The 18,546-nt window shown below is 46.2% G+C and overlaps 1 protein-coding gene across 1 annotated transcript in view; it reads right to left on the bottom strand.

Annotated features, from left to right (window-relative positions):
- The window catches only part of LOC147698454 (serine/threonine-protein kinase Nek5-like), a 235,630-nt gene that overhangs the window by 100,692 nt on the left and 116,392 nt on the right, over positions 1-18,546 (bottom strand). Inside the window, exons 7-8 of the mRNA XM_086936243.1 lie at positions 18,243-18,323; positions 14,871-14,942 (exon numbers count right to left, since the gene is read on the bottom strand). Coding sequence (XP_086792369.1) covers positions 14,871-14,942; positions 18,243-18,323 — 153 coding nt within the window. The remainder of the gene's footprint in view (positions 1-14,870; positions 14,943-18,242; positions 18,324-18,546) is intronic.

Below are 18,546 nucleotides of genomic sequence, written 5' to 3'. Positions count from 1 at the left end.
CACTGTACCGCAAGATTGGGTGCAATTCCGTTGGATGGCGGGTGAGACGTTGTAATAGCAAGAGCAGGCGCAATTCAGCTGGCCGAGCGAGGCACTGTGTCGCAAGAGCGGGCGCAAGTCAGCTGGTCGAGTAAAGCGCTGGGGTGTAGCTGAGAAACCTCCACCTGGGGAGGTGGGGGAGGCTCGTTCGCGCCGCCTCTCCCTTCTACTGCACCCCACGCCGTCTCCTGGCGCAGGTATATGTGATGGTCGGACCAGGGCACCGCAGGAAGTGTCTTCAGGTCAAACGGATTGTGGGACAAGGTGTGGAGCAGGCGCAATTATCTCGGGGGCCTCCGTCAAGTGGTTCAGGGAGGCACCGCATCACATTGTTTTCCAATGCAGTCAGGTCCACAAACAGCCCCCATTTACTTTGAGAATAGTGAAGCTGCAGCAGGTGCAAATAAGCTTCAGACAGTGTTACAAGCGTTGCTCGGAACCCTTAACTATGGCACCCAACATCCAGGACTTATGCCATTTGTGCAAGGCAGTGACATCGAAGCATCTCAGGGACCAAGCAACATACCATATCCAGAGTCCTTTCCACAACCTCAGCCTTCCTTCTTACCTAGTTATTGTTCTTTCACTCCCACTCCAGGCTTTTAGTCTGTGGATGGAAAACCATGAACCTACACTCACCTATGAAAATCTTACTATTGATGGTTTATTTTGAGCCCAAAATACAAAGGCTTGTTTGGATCGATGTTGCAGCAGGCTGCCATGTAAATAGTTATTTAATAAAACGGTTTAGCCTGTTACTTTGCTGGTGTGTTGTATATATTTATAATATTTGCATAGTGTTTGTCGTTATTTTGGGTGGGGTGGGCGGCGGAGCCGAGCTGTCTTGCAGCCATCATGGTGTCGAGCTCAGTTCCTCTCACTAGTTTCGTATTTGTCATGAGGGGTTGTTCATAATGTTTCTATTTTAGTGAGATCAAAAAGAGAACCCATTAGTGGCCTACTGATTTTGCTTGATTCCTTTTGTTTTTTTAACGATTTTTCACTATCGGCAAAGACTAAACAGAGTATTGCGACTCTGTTCTTGTTTGTAAATAGAGAATGAACCAAAGAGAACCAATTCCAAAACAATAAATGCTAGGATAACAATCAATCAAATGGAGAGGGAAGCAGGCACGACGGATTACAACGGGGGCAAAGGCCTGTATTACCTACCCTTCACTATCTGCAAACAGAGAATACTCCTAAAAGAAAAGAGGAGGGGGGGGGGGCAGCGTTCAAAGCACATCAGCTTGCATAAATACGAAAATGTTTTTACCTACCACGTACTTGACATTTTACAGCTTTTGATATTTGCTATTAAAAAACCATTGAAATTCACTGAAAAAACCATAGGTTATAGACAATATATAGTTAGGAATTAGCATTTACAAAACCTTGAAAATTCACTGAAAAAACCATAGGTTATAGACCATATATAGTTAGGGATTAGCATTTACAAAACCTTAATTTACTCGCACAAAACCATTGAAATTCGCATATATAGTTAGTTGCACTAACTATATATCGCGCACCCGCAATCCACTGCTGATGATGTCACATATTACATCATTCATGACATGGTCAGTGACATCACTGATGACATCACTGATGACATCTCAAATGACATCACTGATGACATCTCAAATGATATCACTGATGACATCACTGATGACATCTCATTTGACATTACTGCTCACATCACTGATGATATCATTTATGTGATAATACAATGAACATCTTCAGACTCTAATATAACCTTAGATACAATCAGTATAAACAGACACTCACAGACTGTCACTTATCCATGGAGTTACTCACACACCTAGCCAGTCATGCAAAGAATCAATCACACCTCCATTTTCTCAACTATACAGTTATACACACCTTACTTATTCAAACATATACTAACACATATTTAGTCTCTTATACAATCCCTGATACATGTTCACAATGATCCATACAGCCACTCACACATTCACTGGCTCTTATGCACAGTTATTTATATATGTCAACTCTCACATGTACTGTGTTTTACATATGTACCTACTTTGACATGTAGCACTAAGAAATCCATTCACTCACCAATACACTCATGCAGACAGTCAACCGCCCATACAGCTGTTTCCACATGCACTTTTGAACCCATACATATAGTGAATCAACTACTCACACATCTATGCACAGAGTCACACACCTCCCAGCCACCCACACACACACTCAGTCTCCCATACAAATACTTGGGCAACCAATCAATAACCCATATAGTTACTCATATAGCTACTGATCAACACATGCAGCAGTTTACAGAACAACAGACATAATAATGCACAAATTAAGACAGTTTAGTCACTAACCCATGCACTCAGTGAGACACATTAAATCACTCACTCATACAGTCAGTCATGCACCTACTAAATCCTTCATCCAGACACTTATACATCCACTCATTCTTCAATATGTAAGACATATTTTAACTTTACAGAAACATACAGTCACTGGGTGTTGTCATCAGTGATGTCATTTGAGATGTCATCAGTGATGTCATCAGTGATGTCACTGACCATGTCATGAATGATGTAATATGTGACATCATCAGCAGTGGATTGCGGGTGCGCGATATATAGTTAGTGCAACTAACTATATATGCGAATTTCAATGGTTTTGTGCGAGTAAATTAAGGTTTTGTAAATGCTAATCCCTAACTATATATGGTCTATAACCTATGGTTTTTTCAGTGAATATATATATATATATATATACTCATACATACATACATACATACATACTCTCCCCGGGGTGGTCTTTCAACATATAACCCAAACCTATATGTATGTTTATGATAGAAAAATCTATTTCTGGCTTGAGGAAAGGACAACCCATAGTGTACAACTCATCAAATGGTTTAGGATTCTTCGTGCTCTGAAAATTACCTCTGACAGAATACATAAAAATCGGCGACCCGCATGGTAAGAGAATGACACATCAAAACATTAACATTTGGCTGGCCAAGAACCCCAGATCACAATCCCAAATCACAAAGTGAAAAATCTTGGGATCAAATTTAACCCGTTAACCGCGGCGCAAATTCCGCTGCGGTACAGGACTTTTAATGAGTGGGCTGGACCGAGTCGGCCAACGGACATGCGCAGCACTAGCCAGGTAGTGCTTGCGACAGCCGTTGGCCCACACGCGTGCCCGGAACTAGTTAACTTGTACTTCCTATTCACGTCACAGATCTGTGTTGTAAAGAACACCAACTTTTAATTTATGATGCTTGGGGGAATAAGAACCTTTATCCAAACATGATATCAGTTGAAATCACAAGGGTCTAGTATTATTACAAGTAGACTAATGGAGCAGGGATGTTGCAGGGGCTTCAAAAATTAATTTATAAACTGTGGTGGATTCAAAACCAAGCTGCCAAACTACTTTAATCTGAAGAGGAATAACCGCATTGTCATTTCAGCATTGAAATCCCTTAATTGGCAACAAGCGAATCTTCGAGATACGTTGATCATCCTTTGCCTCACAGGACGAGGACAAGGGACGGAAGTACCTTCAGAATCTGTCATTCATTCAAATCCCGCAAAACCACCAAGATCTAGCCCCTTCAAAGCGTTCCACCCTGGCAATGTCATAAAGAGAGCATAGAGATCGGTCAACCTACTAGTGTAGTCGGACAAACATTTTGAAAATTGTTGCACCTACAATTCGAAGCCTCACCCAGTCTGGCCTCTTTAAAAAAAATCAGAAAAAAGCATGGTTCAGTCAAGCTTTCCCGAGCTAATTGATCAATATCCAGACCAATACCCCTTACGTACGAGGGTCTGAACCATTACAGTTAACAAAATAATGTGACCCTGTCAGGCTCCTGCTTCTATTAAAAACATATAAGAGCCCAACAGACTAAGTACTACAAAGTCCTCTGAAGGCGACACATGGGTGAAATAGAAGGTACCAGAATAAAAAATAAAGATATATTTAACAGTGCTGTATCACAGCTTAACTATACAATCTAGGGCAGATATCTTCCTCTTACAGGAAGCATGAGAAATGGATGTTGGGCAGTGTTTCACTTCCAAAGATTGGTACCACATGCGTGAACAGCTATTAAATGTTTCTAGAAATGCAGTTCCAGTTTATACAGTATAAGGAACTCCATAGACCATAGCTGACACCTAAGCAGCTGCGTAGCATCTTCCCAGTGGTGCTAAATTCTTGCTCCATATGTTGTGGCCCGTATGCGGGCTTGGTAAATATGTTTCGGAGTTCTCCAGATCTCGAGAACTAATAGAAACTTGGCTCAAGTGATTTACATGAACACCAGTTATATTACACAAGGTCATATTCATTTTTTTGTTTTTAGACACAGGAGATTAAGTGGTTTGCCATGTTGTTGAGCCCAAGCTGGGACTCGACTTGGTTTCCCGATGCCAAAATCAACAACTGTGGTCGTAACGCCACATCCTCTCTTCCTACATAATGACCTTGTAGGAGTCATGCTGGGCTTGTATAAAATGTCGGAATTTACTAAGTTTGAGAACAGATTTGGCCTGACTGCTGGCCAAACGACAGATAGCCATGTCTTGGAAGACAACTCATTCTCCTGTTAGCACCTGGATGATAGAATTGTTGAAAGGGCTACTGGCAGAGGGTAGCACTTTGGCTGTTCAGCAAAAGTAAACCAGGTGAAGGCCAATCATATCCAGAAGGTACGAGACAGTTATTGTCTTGAAAGCCAAGCCAGATAAAAGGTCACCTTCTGACAGAAGCCTTGGAGCTAGCACGTGGCTATAGTGGTCACTAAAGAGGAGTGTATGACACAAGATTGTCTGCAAAAGGACATGTGTATATTGCTCTTTTTCTGTTGAATGAACATGTATGAATTTGCTGGGCTGTTAAAATTCTTAGGATGGGAAAGCTATGAAAACTGGATTAGCTAGATGAAGGGAACCTGCCCATGTTAAGTGAGCTTGGCTACTCCTTACTAGAAATGTGCGTTCCTTTTGTGTGACCTACTGAAGTTTTGATGTTTAGCACAATGTTTATGACACCTAGCACATTTTTTTATGCCAAAGTGTGATCGTTAGTTGTTCTTTTAGTATTGGTATGTATATGAATAACATGAGAATGTGCTGTTGTAACTGTCATGAAATAAAATCAGTAAAGTGCAAAAAAATAAATATGAAAAAACTCCAAGATACATAAGATATTTCTACTGTAGTCTGCGATTCACAGGTACAACTTCTTATACATAGGTAGAGCATCGTTCAACTAGAGGAACTGCATATTGGAAGGTTCAAATTCATATGTCCACTGCAGCCTTCTATGCACAGTGGTCTATTCCAATATGCCTGCACAGACTCTTGACGAGAACTTTAGGACATCATCATTCCTGTGCCTCTTATTCTAGGGGTCTGCAATTTGCATAGAGGACACCAAGACAGTAGAGCCAGACAGCTGTGAGGCTTCAAGGACAAGGTCAAAGGGTTTGTGGGAAGCACTGGCAGTTCTGGTTCGAGCAGTTTATCCACTCACAACTGATTTCACCCAACTAGTTTCCAACCCAAATATCTAACAACAGAAACAAAGTCACCTGATGTTCGAGACAATTCTGCAATTTCGTCTGGATATGTTCCACTAGTTACCATCACGAAAAAAAATATATATTTTGAACAGTAAAACATTGTCAATTTCACTCCTACGAAGTGACAGAAGCCCGATCCTAACTGGGGATGAAGCATGACAATTTTGACATGCTCATCTCTATCCTATAGCACTGTCCAACATCTACAAATGTGGAGCTATCCTATGCAGCTATAGAGGAGTTTGGCTCTGGTTCACCCCTCGGCCATCACCTACCCAGCCGGACATCTGACATTTTTTTCCTCGTCTCCCCGTTGTGTCTTTCACCTGCATTCCTTACCCCTGTTTACCATTCCCCCCTCTACCTTTCACTCCCCTTAAGACGTGTGTACGCGCTAATAACTCATATTATTGTGTAATCTCATGTTTTTCTCCTATGTCTATACTTGGCTATGTAAATATGTAACCTGTAACTTGCTGATCCTCATGTAAAGCGCTCTGATACCTCCGGGTATAGCCAGCGCTTTATAAAACGTTGCAAATAAATAAATAGCCTGGCTGATGATGGCTGATTAGCCAGAAACCGGTCCCAGGATGCTTGTTTCCGGTCCAGGGAAGACATGGCTTGGCAGTTTGGGCTGGACTGTTCCTATGAGGCACAGGGTCAGACTGATTTGCATATGGCCATGTCTGAACTGGGGTGGCGGAGTGAGCTAAAGAATGATGTTGGATTAAACCCAGATCAGTTGACTGGGGGTGAGTGCTTGCAATGTTCAACACTCCGTACATCATCCCCTTTGGTTTTGCTTTGTTCGCCCGAAGTTGGCAGGGTATGCCCAGACGTGGGTGCCTTGCTCACTTTGCCGCTGGATTCAAGCTAGCCTGGCCGATGATGGCTGATTAGCCAGAAACCGGTCCCAGGATGCTTGTTTCCGGTCCAGGGAAGACATGTCTTGGCAGTTCGGGCTGGACTGTTCCCATGAGGCACAGGGTCAGACTGATTTGCATATGGCCATGTCTGAACTGGGGTGGCGGAGTGAGCTAAAGAATATTGATGGATTAAACCCAGATCAGTTGACTGGGGGTGAGTGCTTGCAATGTTTAACACTCCGTCCATCATCCCCTTTGGTTTTGTTTTGTTCGCCCTAAGTTGGCAGGGTATGCCCAAACGTGGGTCCCTTGCTCAGTTTGCCACTGGATTCAAGCTAGCCTGGCTGTGTTGTAAATGAATCTCGGACCCTAGATTAAATTTCCCGATTCATGCCCTTATATAGGTATACTTTATCATTTCCTTATATAGGCATAGAAATCATTACCATATTTGGCCTAAACCATACAGTCCAAATACGGCATGAATACTTCCAGTAAGCTCCAAGAATTAACAACGTTTTCTTGGAAAAACCCGCCTTCAGCAGCTCGGGACTTCCCCCTGCTTGAATATTAAGTTCTCCTAGAACTCCCGGCGTTTTCCAAGAAATGAGCCTCTGAGTGACGTTATTAAGTCCAAACATGTGTCAAACTCAGCACCTTCAAAGTATAAATATGCCTTGATTTGCCTAAACAAACACACAGTGGTTTGGAGCAGATCGACTATCTACTTTTTTTTTTAAACCTTTATTTGGAGACAAGCAGGGTCAAGGGAAGTGCATACACAGTACATACAGTCACATATGGCCATTACAATGGTACGTCAGAGCCAAAAAATGAAATACAAGCAAGTACGGGGCAGCATACCAGTCAATACAAGGAGCAACATCGAAATGTATAGTGCAAATAAGAGGGCAACGATCCAGCACGTTCAGGCTAGCTAATAAGACAATACAGTATGGACACATTCTGTTAGCGTATAGCAAGTAAAACAAAGGAAACTCAGAGAAAAGGGACACATAAAAATAAGGGTACCCCACAGGGATACGATTATAATTCCTAGCCACACACTTGTCGTAAGGGGAACTAACAGCCCCCAGCAGCTTGCATGTCAAGGAGACGGCTCAGCCCCTCCCCTGACACTGGAAGATCAGCAGGTGTAACGTAAAATCCCAGCCCACCATGTTGCCATCAACCAATCCCTTCACGGTCCCCAAGTTCAGAATCAGAGTTCTGCGCAGCTCTGGTTAGGAGGTACACCTGGAGCGGGCTCCAAAAGTCCTTCGGTCTGCATCTGACAGGCATCAAGTCAGAATAGATATTGTATTGATCCTGACAGTATATGAGGTCAGTCAACCAATCCTGAAAGCGCGGCACCCTGCCACGACCCCAGCAACAAGCAACCCTACGCTTAGCCAGCAGCAGGGCCACGTCAACAAACCTACGGTGAGAGGCAGGCACGTCCTTAGAGTAGCCCAGCAACATCACTAAGGGGTCAAATGCCACCCCATCCTCCGCCATAATCTGCAGGGCTACATGAACCTGAGTCCAATATTCCAACACCCCCGCACAACTCCAAGCCAAGTGCAGGAAGTCAGCGCCTTCCGCACGACACCTAGCACACCTGTCATCCTCCGCCAAATGAAACCGTAGTTTCCTCGCCGGGGTATAATAGTACCTCTGAACAAACTAGTAGTGGATAATTTTAAGGCGACAACTAGAGGAAATATTGGCCGTGAGCCCACAGCAGTACTTCCATTGCTCGTCGGTAATAGGAGCACCCAACTCGTCAACCCACTGCTCGCGCACCCGATTGGCCAGGACCGAACGCTGTCTGCGAATAGCCCCGTATAATTTCGACACCAGGTGTCGCCCATCTGAAACCAACAGCACGTGGAGGGGGAGGGTAACTCCAGGCTCCGAAGGGAAGTCTGGTAGAAGAGCACGCATGCCCTGCCGCAAGCGGATAAAATAGAACAGCTCCAGCGGGGAGCAAGCAGTCGCTCCGAAGAATTGAGCCTGCGTACGGAAGGCACCTTCATGAAACAAGTCGCCCCACGTGAGGATACCCAGCCGCCTACACATTCGTTGAAACCCCGTTTCCAACAACAACGACAAATCAGGATGATAAGACAGAGGCAAGGCCGGCGAATAAAGAAAGGAAACGCCCAGCAATTGAGACACCCGTTTCCAAGCATCCACCGTGCACGTCACCGTCGTGCGAGGCGTTTCCACATCTGACACCTTGCCCAAAACCATCCCCTCCAATGGGAGCGGGTGGGCAACTCAATGTTCAGCAGCAATTTGGGGCATAAACGGCGTGGGGCGCATCCAGTGATAAGCGTAATGCGCCTGAGCGCTGAGATAATAAAGCTCAAAGTCGGGGACGTCGAAACCGCCATCAGCATAGGGCAACGTAAGGGTAGCCCAAGCCACCCGTGGCTGCTTGCCCCCCCAGAACAACCGAATGAGCTCAGAACGAAGTCTGCGAAAGAAATAAGCACCAGGATGATACGGAAGGTTTTGAAAGAGGTAAAGAAAGCGAGGCAAAACTACCATCTTGATAAGGGACGCCCTACCGGCAATGGAGAGAGGCAAGGACATCCACCTGGTGACATCGTCTGCAAGTTTAGTAATAGCCACACCATAATTAAGTTGAATCGATTCTTCTCTGTCCAAGGACACGACAATGCCGAGATATCGCAACTCCGAATCACACCATTCCAGAGGGTAATCAAGGGGAAATCTAGCTACAGCAGCAGTGAGGGGGAAAAATTGAGACTTCCGCCAGTTGATATGGACACCGGAGACACCCCCAAAAGCAACCAGCTCCCGTAAGAGCGAATTAAGGTTGTTCTCAGGGTCCTTGACATAAAGCGTAACATCATCGGCGTATAACGAAATACCGACCTGTCGCTGAAGACAATTAAAGGCGCTCTGCTGGTGAAACTGACGAATCCTACAGGCCAGCGGCTCAATGGCTATAGCAAACAAGAGGGGCGAGAGGGGGCATCCCTGTCGGGTCCCTCTCGTAAGAGGGAACGAGGGGGATAACACCCCATTCACCACTACCCTCGCCATCGGATCGGTATATAAGAGCTTAACCCATGAAATGAAGATCCTGGGGAAACCCATCCGACAAAGAACATCAATAAGATAGCCCCATTCAACAGAGTCAAACGCCTTAGTGGCATCAAGAAAGATAGCAGCAACCGGGACAGTAGGAGCAATGGTCGACACCAGCGAAAACAAGGTGTGAAGATTGTGGGATGTAGCACGGCCGGGCACAAATCCCGACTGGTCAGGCAATACAATAACGGGCATGAGCTCGGCTAGTCTTACTGCCAAAACCTTCGCGAGAATTTTGACATCGCAGTTGAGCAACGAGAGGGGTCTATAGGAGCCCACATCCTGCGGATTCTTACCCGGCTTAAGCAGCGACGTAATGGCGACCTCCCGCATGGAACCCGGCAGACGTCCCTCCTCCAGGGACTCCTCAAAAACCTCACGGAGAACAGGGGCCATGGTGTCCACATAACACTTATAAAATTCAGCAGGAAGGCCATCCAGACCGGCGGCCTTCCCATTAGACAGAGACATGATGGCAGTCCTGACCTCTTCCACCTCCAGGGGCCTGCCTAAGAACTCCCGATGACCATCCGATAACCAACAAAGTGCCAGTTCATCAAGAAATCCGCCATAACGAGTCTCACCCGTCTGCTGTGTCGTGTAAAGGTGTGCATAATCTCCGAAGTGTCCCGACAGCCTATGCAGCCCGGGGACGGATAGAGCAACCTTCACCGGACAGTGATCAGAATACGTCCGAGCCAGATGTGTAGCCTCCCGTAGGCCAGCAGCCAACCCTCTAGAGAGAAATACATAATCCAGTCTCGCCCATGAACGAGCATGTGTGGTGTAATGAGTGCCCTCCTTGGTGGCAGGGTGGGCGTACCTCCAGCTGTCGACCAGCCCAGCCTCCTCCACAATCCCACGCAACACTTCTCTAGCCTGTACATTATACTGAGGACTCCCCTCCGATCTGTCCGACTGGGCATGTAATGCAAAATTGAAATCACCCCCCCACACAATGTAAGTGGCATCCACAGCAAGAACATGACCCCATAAAGTGACAAAAAAGATTGGCGTATCGACATTAGGAGCATAGCAATTAACAAACAGTACAGTGTTCTGCCCAAGCCGCCCCCACAGTAGCACATAGCGCCCCTCAGGGTCCCCCACAAATCCCAGTTCCTGAAATGCGAGCGACCTTTTAACAAGGATGACAACCCCTCGAGCATAAGAAGAATAGGAAGCAAACCCCCTGGCCGCAGCCCACCTCCCGCCAAAGTTGGGGGAAGGAGCGGGACGCAGATGCGTCTCCTGGAGGAGAGCAACATGAATAGCATGCCTGTCCAGATACTGGATCACACTACGACATTTCCTGGCATCATTAAGTCCCCGTACATTCCAGGATAGAATCGATATCTGATCTATAACAGCAGTCGACATTACCCAGTTTCAGGGCCCCACGGGACCCAATAAGCAAATACAGGGCATCCAACTACCAGCAACAGCCAGCGACATGACCATACCCTAGGGCGCAGACAACCCCCCACATACACTCCACACATTCCCCAGCCATCTCCGAACCATTCAACAAAAACTTCAACAACCCCCCCCAGCCAAGCCATCCATGCAACAAGCACTCAGAGCATACTGCACGCCGCACTCCGCCAATCCAACTTACGCAACCCGCAACTCGCACACGTGTTACCATTACATAGCGCTCCCCGTCACGTGGCAGCCTAAGATGGCGGCCGGTGCACTCGGGCCCAAGATGGACGGGAGCACGGACCCTAGGATCAGTTCCGCCAAATAAAGAAGCGGACCAACCTAGATAGCGGGCGCGACACCACTCCTGTGCACTCAGACAACAGCAGCACCTCTCATATCGCCCCAGGGGTCCTGGGCAAACAAACATGGACAGCTTCATTCCCGCCCCATCCACCCACCTGATACCACCCCAACCATCAGGCCATACGCACCCCCACCCCCCCCCCATTCCCCAACACACATCCAGTCAAACAACATAGGACTAGAATCCAAACCAAAGGTACACATGGGGCACACCCTCCGGGGAACCTTCCAGAGGTGCACGACACCACTCCCTCACGCCACGCCAGTGTCCGCGCCAACAGGTGTCAGACGGCCCCAGGCGCAGCACGGGGGTGGGTGCCCAGAGCGCGACGCCAGATAGCACCATCCTGCGGTGCCATACCGACCCCAAGAAACAGAACGCACTCACTCATCTCAATAAAGCCATGACCCCCCGCACCAGCAAAAGTAAAAGCGGGCAATAGTCAGGCCGCAGATGCGGAGAAGGAAGGCAGTAGAACTCAATATAACAGGTACCCGTCCAGAATACTCCAAAAAAAACAGTAAATAGAGAGACAACGACCAAAGTCACCACAATCAAGCGACCTCCTCCTCAGCCGCCGAATGTTCATCCTCAGGGTCTCGATCGCCACCCCGATCCGCAGCTGCTCGCTCGCGCTGGAGACGCTTCGCAAAATCCTCAGCATGCTGTGGGTTGGTGAAAAAATGTTGTTTAGCCTGGTGCGTCACTCTAAGTTTAGCAGGGTACAGCAAGGCGTAGTCCACCTGTAGATCCCGAAGCTTCTTTTTCACCCCCAGGAACTTACGACGCTGGTCCTGCACCATCGGCGTGAAGTCGGGGTACATGGTGAAAGACACCCCTTCGAAGGAAAGGGCCCTGTTAGTGCGGGCAGCCTGGAGGGCGGCATCTCGGTCACGATAGTTCAAAAGGCGCGCAATGATGGGGCGCGGTGCAGCCCCAGAGGCCGGTCGAGGACCCAGTGTCCGATGCGCTCTCTCAACGATGAACTGGGATGAGAACACTTCCGCCCCAATGGCGCCCACCAGTAGCCTCTCCACATAAGTCTCCATTTTGCCCACATTCGTGGACTCCGGCACACCTACAATGCGCACGTTGTTGCGCCTACTCCTCGCCTCCAACTCCTCATTCTTAGCGGCAATGACACGCAAGATATTGTCCATTCTCGCCAGTTGGGTGGTATGGGCGGCCGCCGTGTCATCATGGTCCGAAATGCGCTGTTCCGCCGCCGTCAATCGCTCCTCATGCACGTCCAGCTTCTGGACGACCGCATCCATGCGTGACGATATCTTGTCCACTTTGTCCACTATCGTGGCAAACCCCTGCCTCATCTCCTGCATCATTTGGGTAAAGTCCGGTGGTGGTGGTTGCGGGACACTGTCAGCGACATTGGGGGGGGGGGGACCGCGAAGTCCCGGCCTCCTGGAGCAAACGCATCCCCCGCCTAGCCCCTCCAGAGTCAAAGGACAATTTGGATTGTTTAGTGTCCGGCTTCCCCATAATGGTGCGCTAATGATGCAATGGGGGACCAAAGCAAGTAGGAGACAGGATATAGGTCGGACAAAGGGTACGGCCAGAAAAGCACGAATCGTGGGGGCACGAGCAGGCCAGCGCGCCCCGCCACTCCCAACAACGAGAAGATGGCCGTCTCCACTTCCAGTCCAAAGGGGCGAGCCCCCAGAAAATAAGAAGAAGATCCGTTGCGCCCCCGTGAGCAATGGTATTCGGGCAGGCAGATGTAGGATCCAAGAGATAAGTCCGACAGCAAGGAAGAGCCAGACGGCTTGCCTGGCCAGCGAGCGGGCCCGGTGGAGAGGGGCGGAGCAAGGCCTACACCCCACGTGCAGAGCCCCGGACTGGCATGCCCGATGGCGCCGGGCCAGGGGGCATCAGACTTCCAGAGCGCAAGTCGGAGAAACTTGGGATCCTCGTAACTTTGGCCAGCAACCTCCGAATGGCCCAGGAGTTGGACCGTGGGTAGTCAGTCGATATCCCAGTAGATCTGTGGGGTCAGATCAGGGCGCAGCGATGATAATCAGGATCCCTAGGCGGATAATAGCTCCGGGCAGCGGGAGCCTCACGACAGTGCGGCCATTCCGCAGTGCGCCCTCTAGCGCCCCCAGATCGACTATCTACTTGCCCGACGCCCTGCAGCAGCAAGTGCCGAAGGAAGCCGACCCTCCAGCAGACGCACTGCGAGACACTGTCATTTCTCCTGCCGAGAAATCCAGCTCCAGTGTTTCCAGGCTACCCTTGCAGGTATCTGGGAAATCGAGTCCCGAGAACGAGATACAAGACCTCCTTCATTCTAGAACAAAGGTACGGAGCTGATTAGACCTCTTAGAGAATTATCGGAATCAGATTCCTGGCAGAGAACTCCTAGACTCAAACTCCTCCTCTTATACTCCCTCCCTCTTACCAGACTTAGGTTAGGTACACCGGGGTAGGCATATTCTAGAAGCACCAGTTGAGTATTTTAGTCATCCTTTTATCGTTGTATGTATTTTATGTATTTTATACATTTTATGCACTTTATGGCTTAGAAACCATATCATGCTTTTACAGTACTACTTTATAATACTGTTCGTATTATATGCATTGTACTTCATAGTAAGCTTTACTATTGTAGCAGTTCATTTTCAATGCTTGAGAAAGAAGACTGTTCAATAAATACCTTTTTATTGAAAACGCCCGTCTCTCTATTTCTCTCGCACCTCTGGTGAAACTAAGCATGCACGATTGACTGAGTGAAATAGTTTTCTATTGTTTACGCGACTCTAGAGATTTGATTTCTTATTCTTGGGATACAAAGTTGTCATGTTTTATGCGGTTGTCAGAAACTAATCCCTTCTTGTTTATTCGAGAAACTTTCTAGTGACCTCTGAGCTAGCTGGCACTCACAATTAAGTCTAATATAACCAGTAGAGACCTAGTAGACCTCAGTCCTACGTCTACAGCATATATTATTCCAATGCGCAGAGCCTATTGGGAATATAGGAACTACACTACAGCTGATGACGGCTGATTAGCCAGAAACCGGTCCCAGGATGCTTGTTTCCGGTCCAGGGAAGACATGGCTTGGCAGTTCGGGCTGGACTGTTCCCATGAGGCACAGGGTCAGACTGATTTGCATATGGCCATGTCTGAACTGGGGTGGCGGAGTGAGCTAAAGAATGATGATGGATTAAACCCAGATCAGTTGACTGGGGGTGAGTGCTTGCAATGTTCAACACTCCGTCCATCATCCCCTTTGGTTTTACCTCTGGGTATAGCCAGTGTTATGTAAAAAATTGCAAATAAATAAATTAAATAAAATACAAATGTATATGTAAACTCTTTTGTGTCAATTTGCTGAACACTTTACATAGAACACTTCTACTGCACAAGTAAACTGTCTGTAATCACTTTTAAATTACACTCAAATATGTAGTGAAAAAATACTGCAAAACATTTAACATCTTACCTCATCTTCCTCATTTGTGTCTGTCTCTTGATTAATCGGTTCAGCTAAATTGATTTCAAATTTCACTCCCGCCTGGAAAAGAGTTGATGCACGATTACTACTCATGAAGTATTTTATCAACAAGGGCCCGCAGATAAGCCACGTCTGCCTACATGTAACTTAATATTTATGCAAACCTACTCACGCCAATGAGATTAGCAGTTGAATAATCAGACTAAGTGAGAATCTGTGGAACATCTTGAACAACACCTAGTAATGTGCCAGTCTGACACCCTTTATTACAGTGGGAATCACAACATTAATCAGGCAGTAGCCAGAGGAGGGAACAAGAGGCCGTAGGGTGCTGGTGGACGGTCAGCCTCCAGTTAATTGTAGAACACACAATAGAGACCGTTCCCAGTTTAAAACCAAACCAAAATACAGCAGCAGGGAGGCGGCGAGGTGATCGGCGTAGGTGTATTCTCGGAAACATCCCCGGCCAATGGCATAGTGTGTCCATAGGGATTCCCCAAAAGTCACAAACCCCCCTCCCTCCCATGGGGATAATCGTCCTTCCCAAAGGGTCCATGAACCCTGGCAGTGGAGAGTGATAGTGGTTACTCCCACAGAGTGGCACTACCGAATCGCTTTTCGGTAAGGTTGGAGCCCCCATTACATCTGGTCCTGACGAATGCCATGTACCTATACGGACAAACGGCAGAAACATGTTGACCTATCACTAAAATATTTACACAGCGGTAACTCCGCACAGTCTCCCTTTGAATAAAGGATCTATGGGTGTACTGTGATGGTTTTTTAATTATCACTTTTTCCTTTCTGGGCCCCCACTCACTTAGAAGTACATCCCTGTCTCCAGGTGCATGCCCGTCCTCCACCAAACGCGGTTTCTGGAGGGCGAGGGCTGGCAGATGATGAAGCATGACTCCCGGTGGAGTGTGATGCCGGTCTATCACTTTTTGTGAGATGCCTCACAACCATTAAGCACCTAACCCTTTTTGTTTTGGTTTGGTTTGGTTTTAAACTGGGAACGGTCTCTATTGTGTGTTCTACCCTTTATTACAGTCCCAATGAGGAGTCTTTTAAAGGAAGCCTTCATGGTTCATCTTTTTCTGTGCTTAAGTTAGAGGTGGTAAAAAAAAAAAATACTTAAATAAAAGTGGGAATATCAGTGCTCTAAGAACAAACTCAATCACATGGATAGGACTGTTGACTAGTTACAGGACGGCTCACAGGAGAGGTTAGGCTACAGTAATTAATGCAGTAAAGTCACTGGATTACTTTGAGCAGGGTCAGTTATACCTACTACATATAACAAACAAATTGCCAGTTGTATTGCCACTACACCACACAGGCCTATCTCTTATATTTACAGGAAAAAGGAGGTGCACACTCCCTGGGGTCTGACTGCCATCAAACCCCCATATCTGGTTCAACAAAGGAAAGGCAACTCCAATGTTCAACCCTGTTAGACCCTGACAACATGGGCATGAGATCATTTTGTTAACCATTTAGCACCTTCTCAAAACTTCACAATAGGTTTTCAGCTCTGGTAATTTTACCATGAGTGTTTGGAGTAAAAAATCACTTACATCACTGATAAATTCACGAATTACAGTAATTATATGGATGTACCGGCTATGACTAAGCTTGAGTTTCTTCTATTTTCTTATGTTCTCAGGATTAAGCCCCTGATGAAGGGTAATGCCCGAAATGCATTGGGCCTATTTAGGTTTTTGAACACATCGTATTGATTATAATTATATAAAATGGATGTTACCAAAGTAAGTAAATGATAGAAGAAAAAAGGAAATGAAATAAAAGAATTCTTAGAAAAACTTTACAACATTTGAATATACTTTATTAAATCAATACTTGAGTACGATTTGGAGACTCCCCCCCCCTCCATAATTTGGGGACAGCGCAATCAGTGAATTATCCATCCTCATACTCAGGAGGATTCAACAAACAGCACCAATCAAACAATTGAAAATCAACTTACCTAATACACCAGTGAGTGTGTGAGTCCAATTCGAGTACGGATCAATACATTTCTTTCCCATTCAGGCAAGGATCAACTAAGCTGGTGACGGTCTGGAAATGTTCCACAATTAGTGCATTAAAATCAGCACAATATCCAAACCAGGAGGCCCAGCCAGTGATGTATCTATTGATATTTTTGGGCACAAACTGCACCAATTTGGAAAGTTAAGGAAAAGAAAAGAATACGTGAATTAAAAACCTATCTGGTTTGGATATTGTGCTCATTGCACCGATTGTGGAACATTTCCTGAACATCATCACGGAATTTGCTTCGTTGGATCTTTCTAGTGTCTGGAGAAAAGCAGGAAATTCTGTGACTTTTAGCATACCACTAGGGTCTGTTCCATTGGTTCACATTTGAGGTACTGCTGATCAGGCATTGACTGAGCTTGAGCGTTTATGATTTTATAGTTTGCTGCAGAGAGAACATCAGTCTTGCAATATCATTCTGCACTCCATATTATGCTTTGTTTTAAATCACCTCTTAAATCCCTAAAGTAAGCAGGCCATAAATGAAGGCCACAATCTTCTTCAAGCCAGTGCATATAGATCAATCCCAAAATAAATGCTAAAATGATTACTGGTTAGATGGACCCCCCACATTACTGGGAAAAAATCCAAAAAGCAATCAGCCTATAACCACTGAAGACACCACTGGTAGATTAGGGGCTTTCCTCCTGATGCAGTACCTGCACATCATTATGGACTTTTGCTGACCAACAGAGGTGCAACCAAAGCATATCCACTTCATCCAAATGTCTGCTGCTCAAAGGAACAGCTACTTCTCTGTAACTGTGGATTCTTAGTGCTGCCTATTCTGTTTCCAAGGACTGAGGTAGAAAAAACGACACTGCTGGGGTTAATCAATGTTTTTATGCTACTGAGATTTCTTCTCGTAGGATGCATTGTTCACTAAATCACTCGTCACCAGTATGAAGGCGGGGAAGTCTACACAATTGTGGAGTGCACAAGCTGATTTATTGAAACAAAGTCCTAGACATGTCACAGATACAATTAATCTGTATCAACTTCTAGGAAACAACCCAACAGGAATATGTTGGCAAGAGCTCAGCCCATTATCTGATGAGCTGTCTTTAACTCCCTCTGGTGGGATATTCACAACCAACATTCCACGTACATCTACATGCTCAGGTCCAGGAATTACCAAAGTAAGACACAGGACTAATGGAGGCAGGACATAACACAATTGTCAGGTTCGGAATTTTAAGTTAACGCAAATGTATATAAGTAGGAGGAAGAGGAACAGTAGTGTATGAGGTCCATTCTGCAGACATATGCAAGTAACAATGTAAGACTTCTGGCTATAATTACCTTTCCTTTATGTTTTTTTTCCAATTCCTTTCGTTCTTTCCAAGTCTGCATTCTTATTGCTTTCAAATTCATCTCCATATCCTGAAAGCAACCAAACATTATTGAATTTAAATATATAGAGAGGAAAGCAGGCTTATATGCTAACCATACCTACGATCGCTACAAGGCCAGGATTACATTGACATTTTCACCCAAGGAATGAATTGCAAATTTCGAGATTATACATTGTTGCCGCTACAGAACAACCAAACGGACCAAGAGGAAAAGAATGACATTCACCATCTAAAACCAGTAAGAGCAACTG

This window comes from Lissotriton vulgaris, chromosome 8 (assembly GCF_964263255.1).
Source record: "Lissotriton vulgaris chromosome 8, aLisVul1.2, whole genome shotgun sequence".
Lineage (NCBI taxonomy): Eukaryota > Metazoa > Chordata > Amphibia > Caudata > Salamandridae > Lissotriton > Lissotriton vulgaris.
The sequence above is the reverse complement of the archived record's forward strand: the minus strand, read 5'-3'. Positions and strand labels throughout refer to the sequence as shown.